This window comes from Rhyacophila brunnea, unplaced genomic scaffold (genome assembly GCF_057557595.1).
Source record: "Rhyacophila brunnea isolate RB1 unplaced genomic scaffold, BYU_Rbru_1.0 scaffold_14, whole genome shotgun sequence".
Taxonomy (NCBI): domain Eukaryota; kingdom Metazoa; phylum Arthropoda; class Insecta; order Trichoptera; family Rhyacophilidae; genus Rhyacophila; species Rhyacophila brunnea.
In genome coordinates this window covers 6,877,865-6,901,147 of record NW_028232796.1, presented here as the reverse complement: position 1 = coordinate 6,901,147, position 23,283 = coordinate 6,877,865, and the positions used below count along the sequence as shown (strand labels likewise).

General features: G+C 34.5%; 1 protein-coding gene across 6 annotated transcripts in view; it reads right to left on the bottom strand.

Moving 5' to 3' along the window:
- rols (zinc-RING finger and ankyrin repeat domain-containing protein rolling pebbles) overlaps positions 1-23,283 on the bottom strand; it is a 427,700-nt gene that overhangs the window by 26,144 nt on the left and 378,273 nt on the right. For 4 of the 6 annotated variants that reach the window (XM_085941854.1, XM_085941855.1, XM_085941860.1 and 1 more), the window contains one exon: positions 8,751-9,224. In XM_085941854.1, coding sequence (XP_085797980.1) covers positions 8,751-9,224 — 474 coding nt within the window. Of the gene's footprint in view, positions 1-8,750; positions 9,225-10,372; positions 10,658-10,808; positions 10,909-23,283 lie in introns of those variants that run through there. The other 2 variants (XM_085941858.1, XM_085941859.1) reach the window with 2 other exon arrangements.

Here is a 23,283-nt window from a genome sequence, read left to right as displayed (position 1 = left end):
TCGCTAAGAGGTGACTGTGAATGGAATACTGATGAAGAAGTACCTACGTACATAGCTATAAATATCATTGGTCATGGTTATTATTTAAGAATAATAGATTTTTCAAGATTTCCGTTTCATCCGCACAGTTCTAACGCTACTAGTACTTGATGTGGTTTATAGACATAATGTCTAGAGTGCAATAGACAAATAGTCTCTGATAGGCGATAGTAATGCCGGTTGTCCGACATGATCCAATTAATGTGAAGCGAAAGGACTTGGGCGACAGGTTTAATTCGCGTAGGAGTTTTCCGTTGTGAGTGTACTTCACATAGAGGAAATATTGCTTCGTACTAAGAAAATGAACGCCCCAATCCAGCACCAAATGTTTTTGTATCAATCTACATCTACAACAATTATTATTGTCGTTCAACTTTTAGTTGCAAGCATACAGTTTGTGTGATTTGACGTTCTTCTCACAAAACTTTGGCACGAAAATGGAAAAGATTTAAAAACACAACATTCTTTTATCTATCATACATAATTTAAAAAACACTTCTGCACATCTATTCTATACACAAGACTACTTTCGGCCGCTACGGCAACTATCTAGCGTAGGTTTGTATCGAAGTATTAACACTTATTGTAACAATTAGGTACAATAAGTTAGCCGTCTAAATAGTCAAAACTGTCTATTTCACTCTAAAATTTACCACAGCCAAAAGAGGTGCTGTTACTAACTTATTGTAATTGTTACAATAAGTGCTAATAATTCGATACAAACCTACCCTAGATAGCCGCCGTAGCGGTCGAAAGCAGTCTGGTGTATAGAATAGATGCGCTGAGAAGTATATAATCAATAGAAACAATTGAAAAAAAATATGACACCTAGCAGGCTTCGAACCAGTGCCACCCGGGTTTCGCGCCCATGTGCTCTAACAACCAAGCTATACGTGTCCTATTATATTGCGACGACGTTAACTAGTGATTATTACATTTTGGCAATCATCTTTTTTTAAGATATATAGATTTTTTCTATTGGTTACATAAGTAGATACGTGATATTATAATAAAAAATTGGAGTATTCTTGACACCAGTTAGTAATTATGGGAATTATAATACTTTGTTGTAAAATACAAAAGCCGATTACAAATTATTGTAAAACCACTAGTTAACTTCGTCACATTAATCACAGGGGTGAGCAGGTTCGAATCATGCTGGGTGTCGTATTCTTTTCAAATTATGTATTTCTATTCAAAATATGATTTCACTGCTTTAAGTATTCTCGGTTTAATGCTTTCTGTTATAGTATTATCTTCTAACGCAGGTCAGCGTCCATTATTATTGAAGTTCACAAGTCTTCATTTCCTACCGTTTTCTCCTGAATAGTAATTTAAGATTACCTGTCATATTGTTATAAATAAGCAGCTTCCATTCGTCACTACAAAATAGTTCATAACTTCACTCCACTGTCAGTGCGAAAGTGTTTTATTGCAAATTGTTACAACTCTTCACTCCATTCACAATGAGTTAATACACATATGGAAGCTGTTGTTATAATTTATTAAAATAGGATGTCTATACTCGCATAACAGTGGCGAAGGGTGAACTGTTAAGATCCGACATAAATAGTGCACACTAAACATTGTCAGTAACGGTAAGAAACAGAACGGTGATAAAATAAAACAGTGACAAAACAAAACAGCCAGGGTAAATATAAAACATTAATTTTTGTCGTTTCTATTAAAATTATTAATTAAATACTTATAAAACATAAGTTTACAAACGAAGTATATACTATACATATTTATATAATCACTGCATGTTGGCCATTCTTAAAAATTAAAAATCTATACAACATAATATAGAGATACAACAATTTCAATATTAAATGTTGTATTTTTCCTGAAAGCTCATATTTATATTTATCGCTGTTCTGTTTTGTCACTGTTCTGTTTTTTCATGTTCTGTTTTTTTCACCGTTCTGTTTTCTTCATGTTCTGTTTATTCATGGAACCGTCAGTTACACTCATAATTATTTGGTTTCACTGAACTAAGAATACAAATTGCAGATGGTGCTGGGTAGTTTTTGAAATTCAATATATAAAAATTAATAGATGTCACATGATTTTTATTTTTCCGAAATAGTAAGCTTGGCCATCAGAAAGTACGTCCTCGTTCTGAGCATGTTGAAGACGTTCCTCGTTGTAAAAAATGTGTGACTGGTATGAACATTAAATAAAAAATAGTCACATGATGTTTCAAGAAATATTGTATCAAAGTATTGCATCTATGTAAATAATTCTTCGATAAAAACACTCTAAACTCATAATAGCAGTGTGGGATGTAATTATTCGCGTCGCAGCAAAATATACGCCGTATGACAGAGCGAATTAAAATGCCGGACACTATTATACATAATATTATTTCTTGTTTATTGATATAAATATACTCAACAGATAGATCCAGATGGTACCAATATACGCCAACGATTTTGTAAAATCGTTATCAGTGAGTGACCAACTCAGTGTTTGTTTACTATTGTAATACGAACAGGATAACATTATTATGAAAAGGATTTATGTGAAATGGGGAAGCTCATATCGACCCTCATTCTTATTTTCGTGACTTTAAAAAAATGCAGACTGCACTAGTGCCACTATGTACGCACCCCTTGAGGGTAAAAGAAGACTTGTAAGGTTCCCGGCCAACATAATTGGATGCCGCAAAATTATTCGGGATGGACAAAGTGTCTGAAGGAGACCCAAACTCGTCAAGGGTTATAAAGACAAATGAGAATAATAAAATTATAAACCATACTCTCATAAAAGTCATATTTCCTTCAAGTGATATCACCTAAGTAGGTATAAATTGCAGCTTTTTATAAGAAAGAGTAATTCTATAGTAGAAGCCAGCCGACGCTTTAAAGCGACAGTCAATAATACTGGCATAGTCTATCGGTTTAAAATGCATGATCGATGTCGAAGGAGATATGAATGTAATAATCAGTAGGCGTGTTTTAATTGCAGGATTAATGATGAACGTCGTCTTCACCAGCAGTGCCTATTCTGCAAACGATTCTCGTCCAGTTGCCACCAGACACAACACCAGTAAAGATATTGCTGTTGCACTCTCGATTTGATCGATCGAGTCATTTCTAGTTGTCACCCTCTCTAATCCAGTCCCATAAAGAATTTTAAGAGTAGAATCAGACCAGGGAATACTGTCTCAGACAAATGGTTGAATGCAGTGTTGCCAACTAACGTTGACAAACTTATCCCAGACAGAGTAAGAAAAAAAACTAATTAGCAGAATTAAAAAATAGTATTTGTACGAAATTTGTTAATCGCTTAAATTTCGTACATTACATTTATTTTATCGTCAAAAAATGCTAGATTTAACGCAGTATGCCATGTTTGCAGACAGATTAAAAATGCTAGAACTGGTAAGAAAAACGCTAAGGTGGCAATGCAGGTTGAGAGTCAGTTTTTTTTATGATTGCCAATGCGGGATCTGAGACGATAGGACGATTTGGCGCCGCAAACTGGCCGCGGGCGATTGGGCCCCGCTAATTGGCCGCCGGTACAATAGGACGCCGGGACAATTGCCCGCCGATACAATTGGACGCTGCACGGTCGAATTAAATGGGCAAAAGAATAGACGTACCCGCGTATCGATTTGATAGAGAAAGTAGACAAGTCAGTTTTATATGCGTCTCTTTACTTAGTAGTTGTACATAGCTTATACATTTCGCGCTTGAAACATTTTCAATACGGATTGAGAATTATTATGCCTTATGATGTTTATACAAAGAAAAGAATTCTTCCCTCATTAGAACTTAAAGATGTGCATAATTTATTTATTTATTGTGTACACATGGGTACTTATTTATATTTTACAACAAATATTACTTCACTGGGTGCTGACACCATCACATATTTTTCCAATTACATTTTAAAATCGATAATTTGATCCTGTCCCTAGCTTTAGGTTTTATCAATCCTGTACCACGCATTGTACGTACAACAGACATAGGTACCTACCGGTCTCGATTTGCGAGTAGGCCGACAACACTTACGCAATTTGTATGCAAATATCGCCGAGAAGCCAGTCGACCGGCCATTTTGTTTCATTAATAAATTAATATTTTTTTATATAAAAACTCGCTGCCCCTGGTTATAATAACAATAACTCATTCTTGTTGTAATGTTTATTGCAAATATAAGAAATAGTATATACAGCATCATCAGGCTGCATTTATTATTTAGTCCGAAGGACACTACGTTCAAATGGCAGATATTATTATATCTACTAAGAAAAAAATATCAGGTGATAACATCTGTCAAACCATAATTTGTTTTCTTCTGCCAACAATACTTTTATTTTTATGTCAGTTTATTTTTCGAATTTAGAATTTGTAATTACGCGTATGTTTTCTTTCATCTTACCCCATTAAAAACGTCTTCTGCCTGTCTCGCTCCGTCATAGGCATTTACATAATATATTTTCTCTTATGCGTTACAGATAAATGAAGAATATTATATGGTATGGTAATAAATCAGTGGCGAAGAGTGACTTTTGGAAGTAGGTAAGCTATGAGGATCATAGTGCATAGGTAAGTTGTTGTCTGTAAGAAAATGAAAACAGACAGTTACTAGTACAGGTAATAATACTGATGAATAGATGTTAGTTAATTTAATTAAAACCTTAAGGCTATACTTCAGCTGTAGCACGGTCTAAAACAATCGTGATGACTACGCAACGCGAAGATTGTGCAAACGACGCGTGCAGAACAAAACATAAGTTGTCATAAAAATTCAGCATGCGTCCATTTAACGTCATATTTATTGTTCTATTAGTGATAATAATAATATATTCATTTACATATTTTCTATTTCAAGTAAATGGGTAACGTTTTTCAGTCATCTTTACACGATTTAAGAATTAATTTCCCCGACGCCATCACAAAACAAATTGACGTGTTCACAGCTCGCCTTTCGCTCTCCGATTGGCAGCGAGTCCGAAATTTCGTCGCACCTATAGTTGAAAATTATTTGCCGTTTTACTAGACTAGAGAGTGCTCCTAAGAGATAAAATTTCAATTATATTAATAAAACTATATCAAATTAAATATGATTTAACGGTGTAAAAAGCTTTATTTTTTTTAAATGATCTATTTCTTAATTATTTGCTCGAAGACTGGCGCTGGCAATGAAAAACCCTCAACTTTAGTGCAATTTTCCGGTAGATGTTATGAAGCCAAGCAATCCAATCTAACTATTTCATATAATTTGCTAAGGCTGACGATTGCTCACGACTAGGGATTCCAATCCCGGGATCCCGAATCCCGCGATCCCGTGCTATTTTCGATACCTATGAATCCCGGGATTGATAAAAATAATCCCGGGATTTCGGGATTGATTTTTTTATCAATTTTTATGGAAAATAAAATAAAAGCGAAAATATAACAGAAAAAATACATTTAATAAAAAATAACTACATAAGAAATAAACTGAGTTTGATTTATACCCATGTGTAGGTTGCCGATTCATTTTATTTTTTTCACATAAATTATTAAAAATGGAAAGATTGGAAAAAAACAATGCTTCCCACTTTTAACAAAGTAATTCCACGATAATATCATACGTTTTACGGCAGTTTCATATTTGGCTGACTAATTAGATTTATGAAGCGGAAAGGCCATAAGTACGCCATGATTATTTGCTTTACTATTTTAAATCTCGCTAATCCATTCATTAAGTCTTTACTATCAGAAACAGCAATCTCCTATTAAATTCACATTATTATTTATATTACAATATTATTTACTCCATTAAACTTGTGTATTTCCAAGATTGACCGTATACAATATTAACAATACATGTCTTAATGGGTATAAATTATACTAGATTTATTTTTGACCGATTTTATCAATGTTATTTGTAAATATAAAAAAATTATATTAACAATGGAAAAATGCCAATCCCGGGATTGTCAAATTGTAATCCCGAAATCCCGGGATCAGAATTTTGGCTCGGGATTGGATTCCCTACTCACGACAATATGCATTGAGTTTACAAGTACGCATGTAATAATTAGAATATGAGGCTAGCGCTAGAAGATGTCCTAAGTATTTTTTTCTATATTTTTTCACAAGTTGAGAGTATGATTATTAATTAAACCAACAGGTTCTGACTTACATATTTTTATAATTAAAAATACACTGGTATTTCATCAGGAAAAGACAAAAGACAATAATGTTAACCGAATGCTTTTATATTTTGAGCACGACCAGCCAACACGGCGTGTTTGGATTATGCACAGTCAAAATAATCCATCAGAAAAGATCGCCGAGATTTTTTGTGATTGCAAAAACCAAGTACCACAAAAAACTTCGCTGATGAGTCAAGATTCGAACCATCAATCAAGAGCAACGAAAGGGTATTATTAAAAAAGTTAATCGAGGCTAGCGCCCGGTGAATCATCGAGACGTTTTTCAACTGTGGTCGGCTTTTTTAGGAACCGGTATTACAACGGCGATCAATACAAACAGAGCATAATATAGATGGCAAGAAATTATTACATTTTCAAATATATAATCGAACAAGATCAATATATAACATATATCTAAGAAAAATCAATAAAAATTAAGCAATCGCCATTTATTCATTCAGTGCTGTACAGAGTAGTGTTGCCAGATCTGGCATTTTTTTTAAATCTTGAAAAATACGCATCTGGCGTATGGCGTTAAATCTTACGTTTGTCGACAACACTTAAAACTTTTCATAAAAAGGCTAGAATATTACACCATAGTAACTCAGTCAGATCAGCCGTACCTACCGTATATCCTACAGGTTAAAGGTTAAATAAATGTTAGGTATAAAAACTATTTACGTATACACCAAATTCCGTATCTGCATGAATATTAATATAATATCTATATAACTGATGTACCTACCTACCTACTAATATTATGCTAGTTTCTAGGTTTATTTTGTTTTTGAGAAAATCTAGCATACTTTCTGCGTCTAACTTATTTTCTTACCCTATCTGGCATATTCTTCTGAATGACAATAATTGGCAATACTGGTACGGAGTTCAATCCATTTAAGTAGGAACATAATATTTAAAAATATTTATTTCTTAACTTACTTTACTTACTTTATACTTAATCTTACTTTATAAAATATGATTTTTTTTATGTTGTCAACTTTTTTCTTTGTGCGTACACGCCTTTACTCTCAATATAAAGACTGTGAAACATAAGAGAATAAAAATCGTGACAGCGTTTTCAATAATTATTTGTTTTCTCTTTCATTCATCTCCTGTCAAGATTTTTCATTCAACTCTTATTACCAAGCGATACCAGAATCATAATCAATCACCCACAATTCAACCATCATTCATAATCCAACCCTTTTTTCTAACTGTGTTTCTTCGACGCATTCTTATGCCGGGTCCACACCGAAAACGGGTCGCGCGACAACTCGTTAAATTTTACGATAAGCATGATAATTATCGTAAAATTTCTTAAGCAATTATGATAATTATCGTAAAATTTAACGAGTTGTCGCGCGACTTGTTGCCGGTGTGGCCGCACTTTTATATCTATACTAAACAATACACAAAACAAATCCAGCAACTAGCGCTATGCATTAACAATCAAACGACAGTTATTTTATTACATAAAAAAATATTATAATAGTTGAAATATTTATTACAGTTTTGAATTAAGTGCATCATTACTAAACCTTAGCACCTATCAGCTGCAAAGTCAATTACTCCTTATAAATAGTTTTTATTTCTAAATACCATATCCGCACATCATAAAATGAATAGATTCACCCATTTTTGTTAAAATGGATGCCAATGGATCAAAATGGGAAATAGCCAGTTGTTTGCTACAGATGTTTGCATGAATGTTAGAGGTCATCCATGGACTGCAACCGTATGCGGTTTAGATCCGTGTGCCATACTAAACTTATTTTTGTTCATGAAAATATATTTTAACTAAATTTGTAAGTGGTATAAACGGATACGATCAGATGCTTATAATATCGTTTGTGAAAATATATTTCCAAGAACAGAAAAAATAAGCTTAGTATAGCACACGGTTCTAAACCGCATACGGTTTCAGTCCATGTATGGCCATTAGGCACTTTTTTAAAAACTATTCGTACAAATCTAGTCCATTATAAGCAGACAAAGATGGTCCTGATAATAAATTGAATTACCTATTAAGTATACAATGCGATTTTATTGGAATCATTAAATTGATAAATAATTGAGTATGCATATCTAATTCATTCACTATAGTATAGTGTATTTAATTGCAGAGTAAATTATAAAGGTTTTTATGTTACCAATTTCAGAGCCATGAAAATGGTAAATAGCAATTTTCAATATTATGGTATGGTTGTTTATTATGACAGTATTATAAGTCGTAACAAATATATATTACACCATAATTAGAAATGCTAATTGCGAAATATATTTATTTAAGAATCATTAATTTAATTATTATTAGAAGAGTATATTATTATAACTCATAATTTTATCGCAATTTTACTACTGAAAGGAGTTGTTTTTCATTCATTGTAAACGTGAAGGTGACTGACTTTTGTAACGAACATGTGAGAACAAAGCTAAACAATTATTGTTTTCGATCAAAAAAACGTCACTTGGTTGATCAATGCATAACGCTACCCGTCTTAAGTCTACGAGCATTATATAAAATTTTGATTAGTATCATAGAGAATCGATAACTCACCGGATAAAGGAGGTTGGTTTTCATTGTGATGTCCATTCCTGGAACGCTGCCCGAAGGAGCTCCGAATGGACTTTGGACTCAAGAAGAACTTTCTTCTGACATGCGGTGGCGTGGGGCAGCTCTGAGTCATGGGCTGTGGTATCTGTTTCGGAGGCTTCGGAAGCCTGCTGGGAGAATGTTCTTTAACACCGTTATTTCTGTGAATTCTATTATTACTCATCCTTGAAGGTTCGTGGATTTCTACTCTTGTCAGTGATCTGTCGTCGGGGGTCTGGTGTCCCCAGCTTCTGGGCGTTTCAGAGCTGGGCATGCAGATTGTGCACTGTTCGTGCAGGAAGGTGCAGGTGAAGCATCTCTCGTGGCCGCAGGCGTCGATTAACTTTCGCTTTTTGCCCTTATCGAAGGGCATATTACAGCTCGGGCAGTTCAGCCCACCGATTTCGCTCTCGAGGAGTTGTCTGATAGAAGCCAGGTCTGGAAAAGAGGAAAAGAAAATAATTAGTACATGATGTCTTGTAATTAAATCAATGTCCGTACAGTAACGGTCCTATATTGTAAACACCCAAGATATATGTATCATTAATTTTTGAATCACAGTTTCGTAACAATATGATTTTTACGTAATGAGAATAAATAATCGTAGTACCTAACCAAAGTAATAACCAAATAATAATAATTCTTCTCCAACAATACATATTTCAAATAAAATCAATAATGACGGTATTCTATCAAAATTAAATCCTAATTCGCATTCACAAAATGTTAATCATTCTAAAAAAACACTTTTAACGGGATAAAAGAAAAAACTAGTGATGAAGTACCTACAAGAAATGAATTAGTTTCTTTATAAATAGAAAACGTTACAACTAAAATGACACATTTTTAAAACATCTCTTTTTGTAAGTAGGAATATATTGTGAACATACCGAAATATGATTCAATATAAAATTATATATTTTAATTTAATATAAAATCATTTTTTATATATTTTTTATTTTTAGGAAAATCGACGTTTAGTAAAATAAATATGAAATAAGTAAATTGAAACTAAGAATTATTCAAAAATATTTTCACCGCATTAAATAATAGGTACTTAATAACAAGGTCCGATCCTATATAGAATTCACATTTTATATATCGTTATTTTAAAATTGTATCTTATACTTTGCCTTTAAATAAAAAAAATATTTTTCTTTTTAATGTTTTTAGATACATACCTACGTTTTGATTAATAAAAACACTTTTTTTAATGTAAATTCATTATCAATAAATTGACTTAAATTGCAAGCTCCGTATTTTTCCGCTAGATGCCTCTGGTGATCGGAACATTCACGTGAAAATATTTTTAAACTATCAATATAAAAACTCGATAAATATTCAAAAATATTGCATTCTAATGAAAAAATAATAAACTAAAACGATGAAGGCAGTTTCTATTTTATTTTGACATTGAAAAATTATTGTTTCTGCATTTAATAATGTAAGTATCAAATTAACACATTGAAAATTCCTAAAAATTATAAACGATTTAGTAAGTAATAACACAGTAATCGCGCGTTAAAACCAAAAATAAATATATATATATATTATATTATACAGAAACTTAATAGAATACAACTGACCAGTAAAACGCATATTCTAACGTAAAACTTTGGCCTATAGTCTCTTTATAATTTATACGAACTGTTCATTTAATATACACATCACTCGAAAAAATATCGAATAGTATTAAACACAAATAAAATTAAACACTTCGAACACTTTCAACGGCATATTGTTATAATTCCCTGATACACAATCCGTTCAATTACGTATAAACCTCACTCAACTCTAGTCACCGTAGGACTAATTAAAAACTGCACTCGGAAAAACACAACCGATCCGTTGCATCCTAACGGACATACAGCATGACTCAATTGCCACCATCATCGTAAATATATTCCCCATATCCGGCGGAAACGAAGTAAAAATAACATCAGCTGTGTGGAACAGCCAGACAGACGTTCGAAAATCGCGGCGTCTTCAGTCGGTGAGACTCAAAATTATTGCAATATGCACCTGCGTTTTGTGCCGAGAGTCGAGACACGCAGGAAACGATATCGTTAAGAGTCATTCGTCTGTCTCGGGAGATGGTATTGTACTGAAGTGCTTACTTAGTTGCCGCCTGAGCTTGTCCGTCTGTCTGTGTGTATAGGTACACATTTCTGTTAGATCTCTTTGGAGTGGTTTTTGCGGGGGTGTACTGCAGCGTGACCGCGCGGGTTGGACCAAACATGGAATTATTTACTATACTTACAATATTATTGAATGTTATAAAAAGCGGGGTCAATTTTATTAAGTAACTGTAGAAAAAGGGTAAATTATCATTATTTTCTCCTACACGTGGTGCAACACGTGGTACAACGGCGTAGAGGTTTTCGCAACAGACTTTTATCAAATAACGGTTGCTAACCATTCGCTTTAATTAATGGGTAGATACTTACTATATAAATGTAAACAATGTTATATTTTTGGCTGACTACTAAGGAACAAGCGCAGCGTTACCAGCTTTTTTCTTGCCAGATCTACCATTTTTAGATGGGCATCTAAACTTGCAAAACTGCATGTGGCTTATGGCGTTTTTATTAGCGTTTTGTGATGCCTTCAACAGCTTTAAATGTGATGTATAAAAATAAGCTAGATGTTTATTAAATTTATTTTCTTACACATCAGATATTTAATGAAGGTGGGTTCGGTAGGTACTTCAGAATTAAACACAATTAAACAATATGGGCATTATTGGCGTTATAGTGATATAATGGTATCAGCTGTTATAATTTAATGTGTGCTAAGGCATGTGGCATCGGATTGACGATTATCGGCGATTCCACTTTCTGGTATTACCTAATTCAATTATTACTTATCGAAGGTTGTTAGATAAATAAATTATATTTTGTCAGAGCCATAGCCAGAGCCATAGAAAATGTGGTGTGATTTTTACCCGTATAATGAACACTTTTTTGATAGGCAAAAAAAGGAATCGAAATTTATTTTCACAAAATCTACCTTTTTTTCCTGCCAAATAGCTTGTTTTCGTACCCCGTCTGGCATGTTTTTGTCAACGACATTGGCAACACTGAACAAAAGTTGTAAAAACGCGACGCTTACAAGAATCATATTACAATCCTTAAAAATAGTAAATGAAAAACACGGATAACTCGGCGAATATACCTACTTATTTTGTGTTGATATTTTAATGAAAATGTAAGAATATTGCGCAGCAGGCGACATTTTTTGGCGTAGTTGAGAAAAGCGAACGAAAATAAGACTACTGTGAAAATAAAAAGATAATAATCATGAATGAATAACATTAGTCAACTGTGAGATATCAATACTTACATAAGAATTAAACATTAAATTTGTTTACGGGATGGCCATGTTCCTCATGGCCACATTCTAGGATCCGCATAAATGACTGTGTATCACATAATTAAATTATGTAAATAGATTTTACCATTTCCTGAACATTTTATCAGTTTGCATACATAGTCATTTACTGCCTATTCATATAATAAAATATAATATAACTAATACGAAATACAATATTATGTACAAATATCGAATAAAAAGAATTACACATGTTAGTTAACAACATAACTATAACACTATGGTATAAAAAATACATTCATACAATAATTATCGTTTTTAATCATACTTTTCACAACACATAATGACGGCTTGTACGAAAAACGTTGTCGCTGTACCAAAAACACCTTCAGATGATTAAATCATTAATTAATTCAATAAATCGAACTGCCGGTGCCATAAATAAAACAGCATGGTCAAAATATTGTTTTATTGTTGATACATTATTATTATGTATGAATTATATTATATAGTGGAGCGGATTTTTTGCAGGACTTAAGCAACTAATAATACAAGTGTCAAATCGCTAATAAGGTAGGTACACATCGTGTTTTTCATATAATTTGAATTTCGATAGCGCATTCCACAGAAGTAAGTTTACAATATTCGCATGATTTGAATAGAATATAGTGTGAAGAATAGTTGTCATTTTAGGGATGTCTAAATAGTTATGTAATTTATATTAGCAATATAATAATGTAGCAAGACTAGTGTAAAATTAATCTCAGAGTTAGTTAAAATAAAATATTAATCAATATAAAGTTATGTGTATGAAACTAAAAATGCTATAATGACTGAATTGTGTAATCGTGCACGCACATTCTTATCTTTAATTTTTGTAGATGTATTAGCTGGGTTATCCTCATAAATGGCACTAAAATCGTGCATGTCAACAACTACGTCTATCTCGGCCATCAAATATATGTGTGATTAGATTGCTAGAAGAATGATATGGAGCGTATTTCGGCGTCTGAATAATATCTTCAAAAGTGATTCCGATCGTGTCTTATGCGTAAAGTGTTCAACCAATGTGTGCGACCAGTGTTCACGTACCCACTCGTAATGTAAGAGAAATAACGCGGAAAGACCACAATAGCAACCGATGGATAAGGAAGCAGGTCGCTAAGTAGCAGTGGGCTGGACATATCGCTCGACGAGTGGACACAAGGGACAATGAACGTACACAAGGATGCCCTAAAACCCGCTGGATACACGGAACTTATAAAATGCGGTGAATATATGACAGCAAATAACTAGGGACCGAGAAGAGTGGAAGAAGTCAGCTGAGACCTTCACCCACCAGTGGATCGACACCAGTTTAAGTTTAATGCTGTTTGATCATTTACTTTTTATTGTATTGTATTATTCAATTATATTGTTTCATATTTCTTTTTATAAATAATTAGGTACATACGTCCGTAATTACATGCTGCGCTCAGGAGTGAGGAATTTTAAATGGAACTGATGTCAAACGTTTTGAGCAGCATTAATGAAGTTATACTTTCCTGCTGTAATATTGTGACGGATTTAAATTCCGCAGAATTTTCCCACTGCGTGTATGGTCAATTAACGCAACGATTATTAATATTACCATTCGCACGAGACCAGGTGAGGTTTTGACATGCACTCCTCGAGAGGCGGGTGGAAGTGCGGTGGCGAAGAAGTGGCACAGGCTGCAGAAGTATCACAAGGCTGGCGCTCCGCCGCGTCGGCCGGGGGCGGCAATTGCCGGCCGGCCAAGCCTCTGAATTACGCGCGACTTTACATTTAGCAGGCCTATCCGTAGCCATAATGGATGTCCAAGGAGGAGACCAAACATTGCAGCATGCACTATCAAAAATAATACATCGACTTAATTGGCTAAAGGAATCCATATTAACCGGTGTTCTTAATTTACTACTTAATGCGATCCTAGAGTCGCGCGTCCAAAATGTTTGATTTTTTTAAAACAATGTCACAAGCCTGTATCTAAATAATATACAGCCTCATTCCATACCAATATCAACAGGCCGATACCCCATTAGTTATATAATAAAACCGACCAATGAACGGCCCGGTCCCAATTGCCGTACAAAATGACAAAAACCATATCCGCGTAAAATATATGCTAAATTAACTAAAAGCCTATTCTATACGGTGAACCAATGGTCATGCAGAGATGTGATACAAAAAGTACAGATGCAGTAACAGATAATTTGAAAGTTTAGCACGGTGATATGATCGGGTGAATTCAATTGAAAACAACATTTTCCCATACAATTTAGTTTAGGTACATCTACATCTACACTTTTAAGGTAGGTTTTTAATCTTCATTTAATTTCTATCTAAAGCCGTGCAAAGATGGAATGACTACATGTAGCTAGCGAATCGGGACGTGGCCGAGGCGAGAATTAAAGATGGTGATGTCGTCAGGTGTAAAGGATGCGACCGGTGTTATTAGTGAATAATATTCCCGACTCGCTACAAGACTTTGGTGTCTAATAAATTTACCAACGAATGGTAGTATACGCTAACGTTTTACATATTGTATTTACACCTAGTATCTACAACCAACTGTTCGTTCGATACCTATATATTGTGAAAATACACCTATTATAAATTTTAATAATTTGAAGTAATAATCGTACATTCACCTACAACTACATGATGTGGTATATGGAATATAGTGCCTACCAAAATTTTACTGGTTTTAAGCGATTACCTCCAGTTTATCCTTAAATACTAGGACCCATTTCCTGGGAATCGAACAATTTGGCGGCGTCAAATTGCCATAAACCCTTTTAAACGAAACAGAGCGATAATTTAAAATAAACTGAGAAATGCTAAGCTTAATACTTTGGTCGCTGAAGACGCACCCGGCGCGTAATGACCAGGCGGCCGATCGATGTAATTAACGTGCATTTTAAAGGTGGTAATTAAAAAATCATTATCTAGTCAACAGCGAATGAGTTTTAATAAATAGTGTATTATACGATATAACCTGAATCATAGGCAAAATATATTTAGGTTTTAAGAAGACGTGTTTATAACAATTTTCGAGGATGTCATTACCACAAATGAAAACATAACAGGAACGGTAGGAGTGGAAAAGACAGAGAAAAGGCTTATGGATAAAATATGATTTTATAGAATATGAATATACATTTGATTCGGTTGAAACTGTCCAATGTGGAGCTTTTCACGTTTGATAATAGCCACTTAAATAACCCTCTCACTTACGCAGTTGCAGTGACTTCGCGTTGATTTCGTTTTGGCGGGAAAAGTGCGACGTGCAAACGGCCGACAGATTGAATTAAGATACGCGAAAGTGATAAAGATGCGTTTTTTTTTTAATAAAAACTTCGAGAAGGTTAATTCGAAATTGCACTCACTCGCCGAGCGATTGTTAATTTGACGAGGCAATTAGGTAATTGCTTAATGACTTTGTCAGGGCCCATGACATTTTGGCCGTATTCTTTAAATATGCGAATGTACGTAAAATTTATATTGGTTTTATTATGTCTATATTCGTCGCAGAAGAACGTCTTTATTTGTTCAAATTATGGTGATTTTACACAAAGGGGCGTACCCAAACATATTGGAGTCAATAATTTATTGACTTGTCTCGTTAATTATCAATATTACTGGAATTTATATATCGTAAGTATATCTACATTAATCAATTATTGAGGTAGCTGTCTAATAGTAGCGACATCATCCGTAATACACCGCCAGAAACAAATAATATACGAATGTAAGAATTTATGCAATCGTTTTAATGTTTCAAATAATCATTTTCGGTGTTTTAAATCTAAACATGTTTTTATTGTCACTTTTGTATTGGGACAATTATTATTGATTGTAATCAGAGCGTTGGAGCGTAGCTCGGAGCAATGGAGTTTTACCCTGAGCAGGAGCGGAGCCGGAGCACCCAAAATTTGCAGTGCTCTACTGCTCCGGATGTTTTTTTATTATTCAATCCAATGAAAATATCATATTTGATACTTTTGCAAAATTGAATTATTTCAATACAGCAAAATTGTCGAGTGACAAATAACCTCACTTTTTAATAATGAAAATGACGAGTAATAAACCTTGAACTTTTTATTTTTAAACATTTGTATAGGTACATGTTATAATACATATAACCTTTTTACCCGGAGCGAAGCTAGAGCGAATATTAGATCCCGGAGCAGCGCAACTCAAAAAAGGTTCCGCTCCAATCCACTGCTTGTAATCATTTATTTTTCGAGTGCAAGCATAGAGTTTTTTGTACTTGTTTTTTTTTTATTATTTATTTTTGACATAAAAATACGTGTTACTACGTAATTAAGTCATCATGTAAAATATTGTAAGCGTATGCTGAGTATCGTTTTTTTATTGACCCCTTTTCAGCAGCCTATCGCTTTCATGACATGCCCAATACCTCCGTTGAGTCTGCAACCGCTACCGGAGGGGAGGGGGAAACTGCTAATTTAGAAAACACTGGTAAAAACTTTAAAGATAATTACAGCAACAAACATCTTACCTACGCACGGGAAATAAGACATGCTTATTTTACTTCAAAGATTCATTAACCACATGTTATTATAAAAGTATGCCGTTCTACGTGCATTTCCTTCCATCAACGTCTCGCCGCATTAAATGAAGTGCAGGTGGCGTCACCCGCAGCGATGCAACTCGCAAATTGGGCCTCGCGAGGGAAAGTGCAACGCAGTGCGCCTACTGCCCTATCTCAGCGATGCACAAAGGTTTACAAAATCATCATGATTGTTCATTTACAAACTATCTAAGAAATCGGAAGCACATACATATAATTAATGTCTATCCAAGGACTAACAGAACAGATCTAACGTCTTGGTGTTAGTAGTGTTCAAACAAATTAGTTGCTTGAGTTGAGTTTACTTGGACGCTGTTTTATAAATTCATACGGTAGGGTCACAATTTTTAATGGTGTTCATAAATTATGGTTTACTGTTACATGTCATTTTTATAAAGATAATTAAGCAATGAGATTCTTGGGTTTCCTCAGCGGCCATGTCCGATCCTAATAGGATCATAATATGGGCCTGCACAGAGTAGAGGTATGTATTAACAGATTTTTGTTTTTTACGAGAAATGGATGTCAGCCACTAGCTCAACCTATTAAATCCATACCCTGACAGACACAAATTGAAAAACAACATGTGCACTTGCCAGACCTAGGATTCGAACCTGGGACCCACGGCGTTATAGTCCAACGCTTAAGCCGCGCGGCCACCGTGGGTGTTAATTTTTAGTTCAATGAAAACAAATAAGTATAACTAACAAAGTTTAGTATGCACTATTTATGTCGAATCTTAACAGCCTACCTCCACCCCTCGCCACTTTATATTATCATATCATATCGACATAAATTAACAACAGAAAAGATTGCCGCACATATTAACAATGTTTGAAAACCATTCTAAATTTGTACCTACCTAGTTTTCATACTATATTCCTCAATCGTAGTGCAAAATTTCCATATAATACTACCGTATTTAAGTTAACAAGGCCCAATCTTCGAAAAGGCTATTTTTGGAGCGAATCAACCCAGATTTCTGCCTTATATTAAACCTTAAAGACGGTAAACACTGCTGTACTGCGTTCACTTTCCAATGCAGTCTCTTATTGAGATTGCAATATAGGTCAATATGTGAGCCAAGTTCTCAGTATCGATTTTCACCATCATTCAGATAATGGTTTGATCGTTGATATATTAATTTAAAATTGAGATAACTAATAGGTGTATGATTGGAGATTATTAAGCACATATTAAAGGGAACTTCGATTTGAATTTTTGTAAGTATCAAGTCAAGTACCTAGGTGTAATTTTAAAATTAATTTTTGAACGAGATGTAGAAATATTTAGGCGCACGACGTACCTATAACTTATTAAGTAGAGAAAACGCAAGCATTTATTATTTCCAGAGAACATAAAAATAATTGGAAGTGGGCATCGTTGCTAATATAGCGTTTGCTTTCTTGCCAGATCTAGCATTTTTCGCTAGGCATTTAGCTTGCAAAAAACGCATCTGGCTTGTGGCGTTTTTACAAACATTTTGTTGATGCCTCCAACAACTTTCTTCTTCTTATTGTGCCATCCCCTAGCGGAGGTCAGCCACCATCAAGGCGATCTTATATTTGTCGTCTGCTACCCGGAACAGTTCGGTGGAGCTGCACTCGTACCAATCACGGAGGTTCTTAAGCCACGAAATGCGGCGCCGTCCTTTGCTACGCTTCCCATTGATCTTTCCTTGAATGACAAGTTGGGGAATGCTGTATTTTTGTCCTCTTATAATGTGGCCGAGGTATTGTAGTTTCCTGGTTTTGATACTACGTAGAACTTCTCGGTCCTTCCCCATTCGATTGAGAACTTCAACATTTGTCACCCGGTCAGTCCAAAGAATTTTGAGGATGCGTCTATACAGCCACATCTCGAAAGCTTCAAGTCTCCGTGACATCTACGCTAGATATTTAGTTTATTTATTTGTATGCGCATAAAATTTCTGACTATCAGGTACCTACTTAGTGCAGGTAGGCCGATACATATTTTAGTAGTGAGAAATAAAACAACACAAATTGTGTTTCGCACACACTCGAAATCGGTTGCTTGTTACTCCACACCCATTAGCTATTTCAGTTCCCATTAATTCTGTATTCCCTGTGCAATAGTTAGTTACTCACATAAACATAGCTACAACATATTGAACTATGTACTATATATATAAAATATTGGATATATTGAAGATCTTACTCTACTTCCTAAAAATCTTACTCTACTTTTTAGAATTGCCTATCTAAAGCTCAAATGACACTGGAAGACTCAAACTGATCGTCTGTCCCGATTTCAAGTGTTAAATTAACACTTGAAATAATATGAGTATCCATGGTCTTATAGTGAAATGGTATCATATAATATAATGTGTGCTTAGGTATGTGACATCAGTTTGACGATTATCATACAGGGAACACAGGAACTGAAATATTAACGGGTATGGAGTAACAAGCAATTGATCCCGAGTGTGAAAAAATATGGGATAAACTTAAACACGTGTGACGTTGCAGACGTCACCAACGGGCTAATTAACCATTGTAATTAGTGGAGAGGTTTTTCTCTCGCGGGCAACACAAAAATCCTGCGATTGGCACTTCAAGCTTCCGGGTTGTTTGAGTGGTGGGGGGATCGATGTCAGGCGATCGAATTTTGTTTGGATTTCCGTCCTTTCTGGTTGACCCTTGACACGAGTGGACGTGGGAGGAGCACATCCCGCATAGCGGAATCGCTATGCGGCTGTAAATACATTTCATTTTTTAGTATTAATTAATTTTAAGTCTTTGCTTTAATTATAACCTCACTCACATGTGGATATTTTGGTTTAAGTTTAAGTTAGTTGCTGAGAACTTATTGTGTTAGAATTTCAGTTAGCAGACGCTGATATGGTGTCTTTTGTATAACGTAAATATTTATGTATTATAACCTCGTCGTTTGTGAACGGTGGTGATTTTTCTATGGCGTCATGTCGCCATTTATGTATCATTGACTTTTAATTGCATTTATTTTAAATACAGTGAGGTTAAAATTATCACGGTGTTTCATTTAATTTAATTGTATCCCGTAATATTATGTTCTTTTATGTTCTTTTCTTTCATAGAAAAGGCTTTGGCGTCCAATAGAGTCAAGTTTTCAGTGCTCGCAATTAACCGCTGCAGCGGTATGGTAGACATTATCCATCGAATACCAATTGATTTCGATGGTCCTTTCCGTAACAGGATTGGAATTCATCAGAGAGATAGTGTGGAAACCCAGTACCCTGAGCTAGCGGTGCCTGTTCTCCACATAGCTTGGATAACAGTGTTGAATGGTGGTTAGATGTTATCATTTAACACACGTGTTAATAATACGTCATTCTAAGCTTGTCCTTCATTCTGACAACTGCTTTCGGTTTATACACTGACGCTCATCCAATATTGATGTATTTGAAGGTTGCAACACACTATTTTCGTAGGACACTCACACATTCAAAAACTTAAAAATGTAGTGTATCGGACTTCTATTTATTAATCTGTTCTGTGATTATGTAGTACCTACTATTAACTATCCATATTAACATTACAGAATTACGTAGGTATACCGTAATTTCCGTCAGTATCAGTATTAATAAACAATAAATAAGTTTAAAAATTACTACAACACCGTTGATTGTTTTTGTGTCTAAGAACCACGTTTAAAATATAGTAAAACAAAGTGTATCCACCTGCTATGCTGTATATAATCAAACTTAATAAATACCTGTGGTGTGAAACTGGAAGTTAACATAATAAAAAAGTCGTATAATTAAAAAAAACATCGTAAAACTACCATTATCAATATTGCATGTTCACTATTTTGTCGAAATAAGGGACACAGAGAATAAAAAACTGGTTTTAATAAGTTAAAAGAAGAAATTGTGTAGTCAGAACTGTCATTAAAAATATATTTGTATATGAATAAGCTATAAATGCATCTAACAGCGGATGTATATTAAATAAATGTCCATAATAAAGAAACAAGTTAATAAAATAGCAATATACTATACAATGTATCGATACTCGATACTACGATAATTTGAAAACGATAAGATAAAATTAATATTATAGTTTTTAGGTACATCTTAACAAAAAAAATGTTTTTGCAACGAAATGGAATATACATAATTTTGAAAATACTTATGAGACAATATAATATTATAACCAATAGAAAAAATCTTTTTGAAAAAAGTAAGACCACGCAGGAATCGAACCTGCATCTATCGGGTATCTCGCCCACGCACATACTATGCTAAAGGAGGCATACTTAATTACGACAAATTTTAACAATTTGCATTTTTAATAGTCACTGAAGCGCTTTCAAATTTGAGTTACTATCGGCTTTTGCATTTTAAATCAAAGTATGTATTACTTTAATTACCTACTAACTGACGTCACGGATCACTTCAAGATTTTTTGTTGTAACTTACTAGAACTTGCTAATAACTTTAACTAACAATTAATTCAAATATTTAAGAATGTAATTGAATTATATAAGTACATATTCCACCGCAGAAATTCAAATGTCGTTATAACATCGAAATACTACAGAAGAGACCAAAAAACACAACGTAAAAGATAGTGGATAGACACATAATTATCGAATATATCGAATGGAAAATATATTTTCATGAAAATTTCAGAAATCAAAGGTTTAGTATGGCACACGGTTCTAAACCGCATACGGTTTCAGTCTATGGATGGCCTATAAATGAGATGTTATCTGTGTTTTCTTCCAATGTATCCATGTGAATAATATGTAAAATTGCGTTTTATTAAATCAAACAACAATACAATGCAGTTCCACCATGAATTAACAGACAAAATAAAAGAAATTAATATGTAGATATTGTATGTAATGTAGTGTCAACAGCATATAATATATTTTACGAAGACCAATTTTCCACTTTCCTAATGCGATAAACCGTGCATCATGCATAAATGAAATAACCAATAATACTCTTAATACTGTCTCACAATTTCACTCAATACAATAAAATATAACTAGTAATTCTTTTACGACATACATCATGTTTTCTATCAACGCGGACTATAAAAGAAGCAATAAATTGACTGACAAGCATTAATACTTACAAATATTATCGTTTTTAACGACAATAAACACTTTATTTGGCAACATTAAATATGATTAAATTTTACGGTAGCTATGAATAAAATATTGATTTATTTTACAGTGGGTATAATAATTGCACTAAAAGTTATTGGGTTGATGGATTCATATACGTATAAATAATTTCTAGTGACTGTCAATCGAGAGAAATTATTTTTATCAATTCAAATAATCATACATAATTTGAAAACACTTTGGAGAAATATATAACCACGAGAAAAATCTTTTTGAAAAAATACGACACCCAGCAGAATTCGCCCCCCATTTTTTAAGTAACGCAATTTACACACCAGACACATCAGTTAACTTCGTCGCATTTGATTGGACGCATATAATAGCTTAGTAGTCTCGGGGGCGCAGATTTGAATCCTTAGCCATAAATTAAAACCTTCGAGACTGCCGGCGAATGTTGCACGATCACAACCTCGCACATCTGCCTAGCGCTGCTAGCTCTAGCTCTACCAAACGCAGCGACAGTCTGGAGAGAAATGGCCGATTCGCCCGATTCTGCAGCTGTGTGCATGCGCGGAGTCGATATTGGCCGGACATCGACATGCAGGCTTTGGCCAATGCAACTAGACGAATGTCGCAGGGTCGCAGAGTTGCAGTTGCATCGACCAATCTGCGAAGCTTCATTTGATAACGTTTGTTTCTTGGTTTACGATGACGTGCCCTCTTAGAGGGCTCGCACATCAGAACTCGCCGCATGCGTCTTACGACGAATTCGTCGATGTGACGTCATCGTAAACCAAGAAACAAACGTTATCAAATGGAGCTTCGCAGACTGGCCGATGCAACTCGACGCTGCGACGATCCTGCATGCAACATGTCGCATTCTGCTACAGCCTGCATGTTGTATCTAAAATAAGTCGACTCCGCGCAAGCGCACTGCCCGCGGCCATCGGCCATTTCTGTCTCTATCTCTGTCTACACTGTCATTTCTCGCTCATCGCTGGTCACCGCGTTTGACGTTTGTTCAATTGTTCATACAATCAACACAATAAAAATGGCAGACGAGAGACTCTCCTTTTTCGCATTTGACGTTTGCCGCTAGGCAGATGTGCGAGGTTTTAGCAAGCAACATTCGTCGGCGGTCTCATAAAATTTGATTTACGGCCGTCAGGCACACAAGGCGAGTTGTGATGTGCGAGCTGGCTTAGGGTGTCATTTCTTTTAAAAAAAGTTTTTCTAGTGTTTATATATTCTCAGAAGTGTTTTCAAGTTATGTATGTTCAATAAAAGAATGTTACATATTTAAAAATTGTGAATTACTAGTTGAATAAAAAAAATAGTTTAGTATATAAATATGTATATTGAATTGAAAAATTGATTAGCAAGTAAGTACTCGGAAGTATTAATTCGTTCCTATCAAATATCTGATAATAATGACAATGATCCTCAACAGTGGTCAACACGAATACGAAGAAT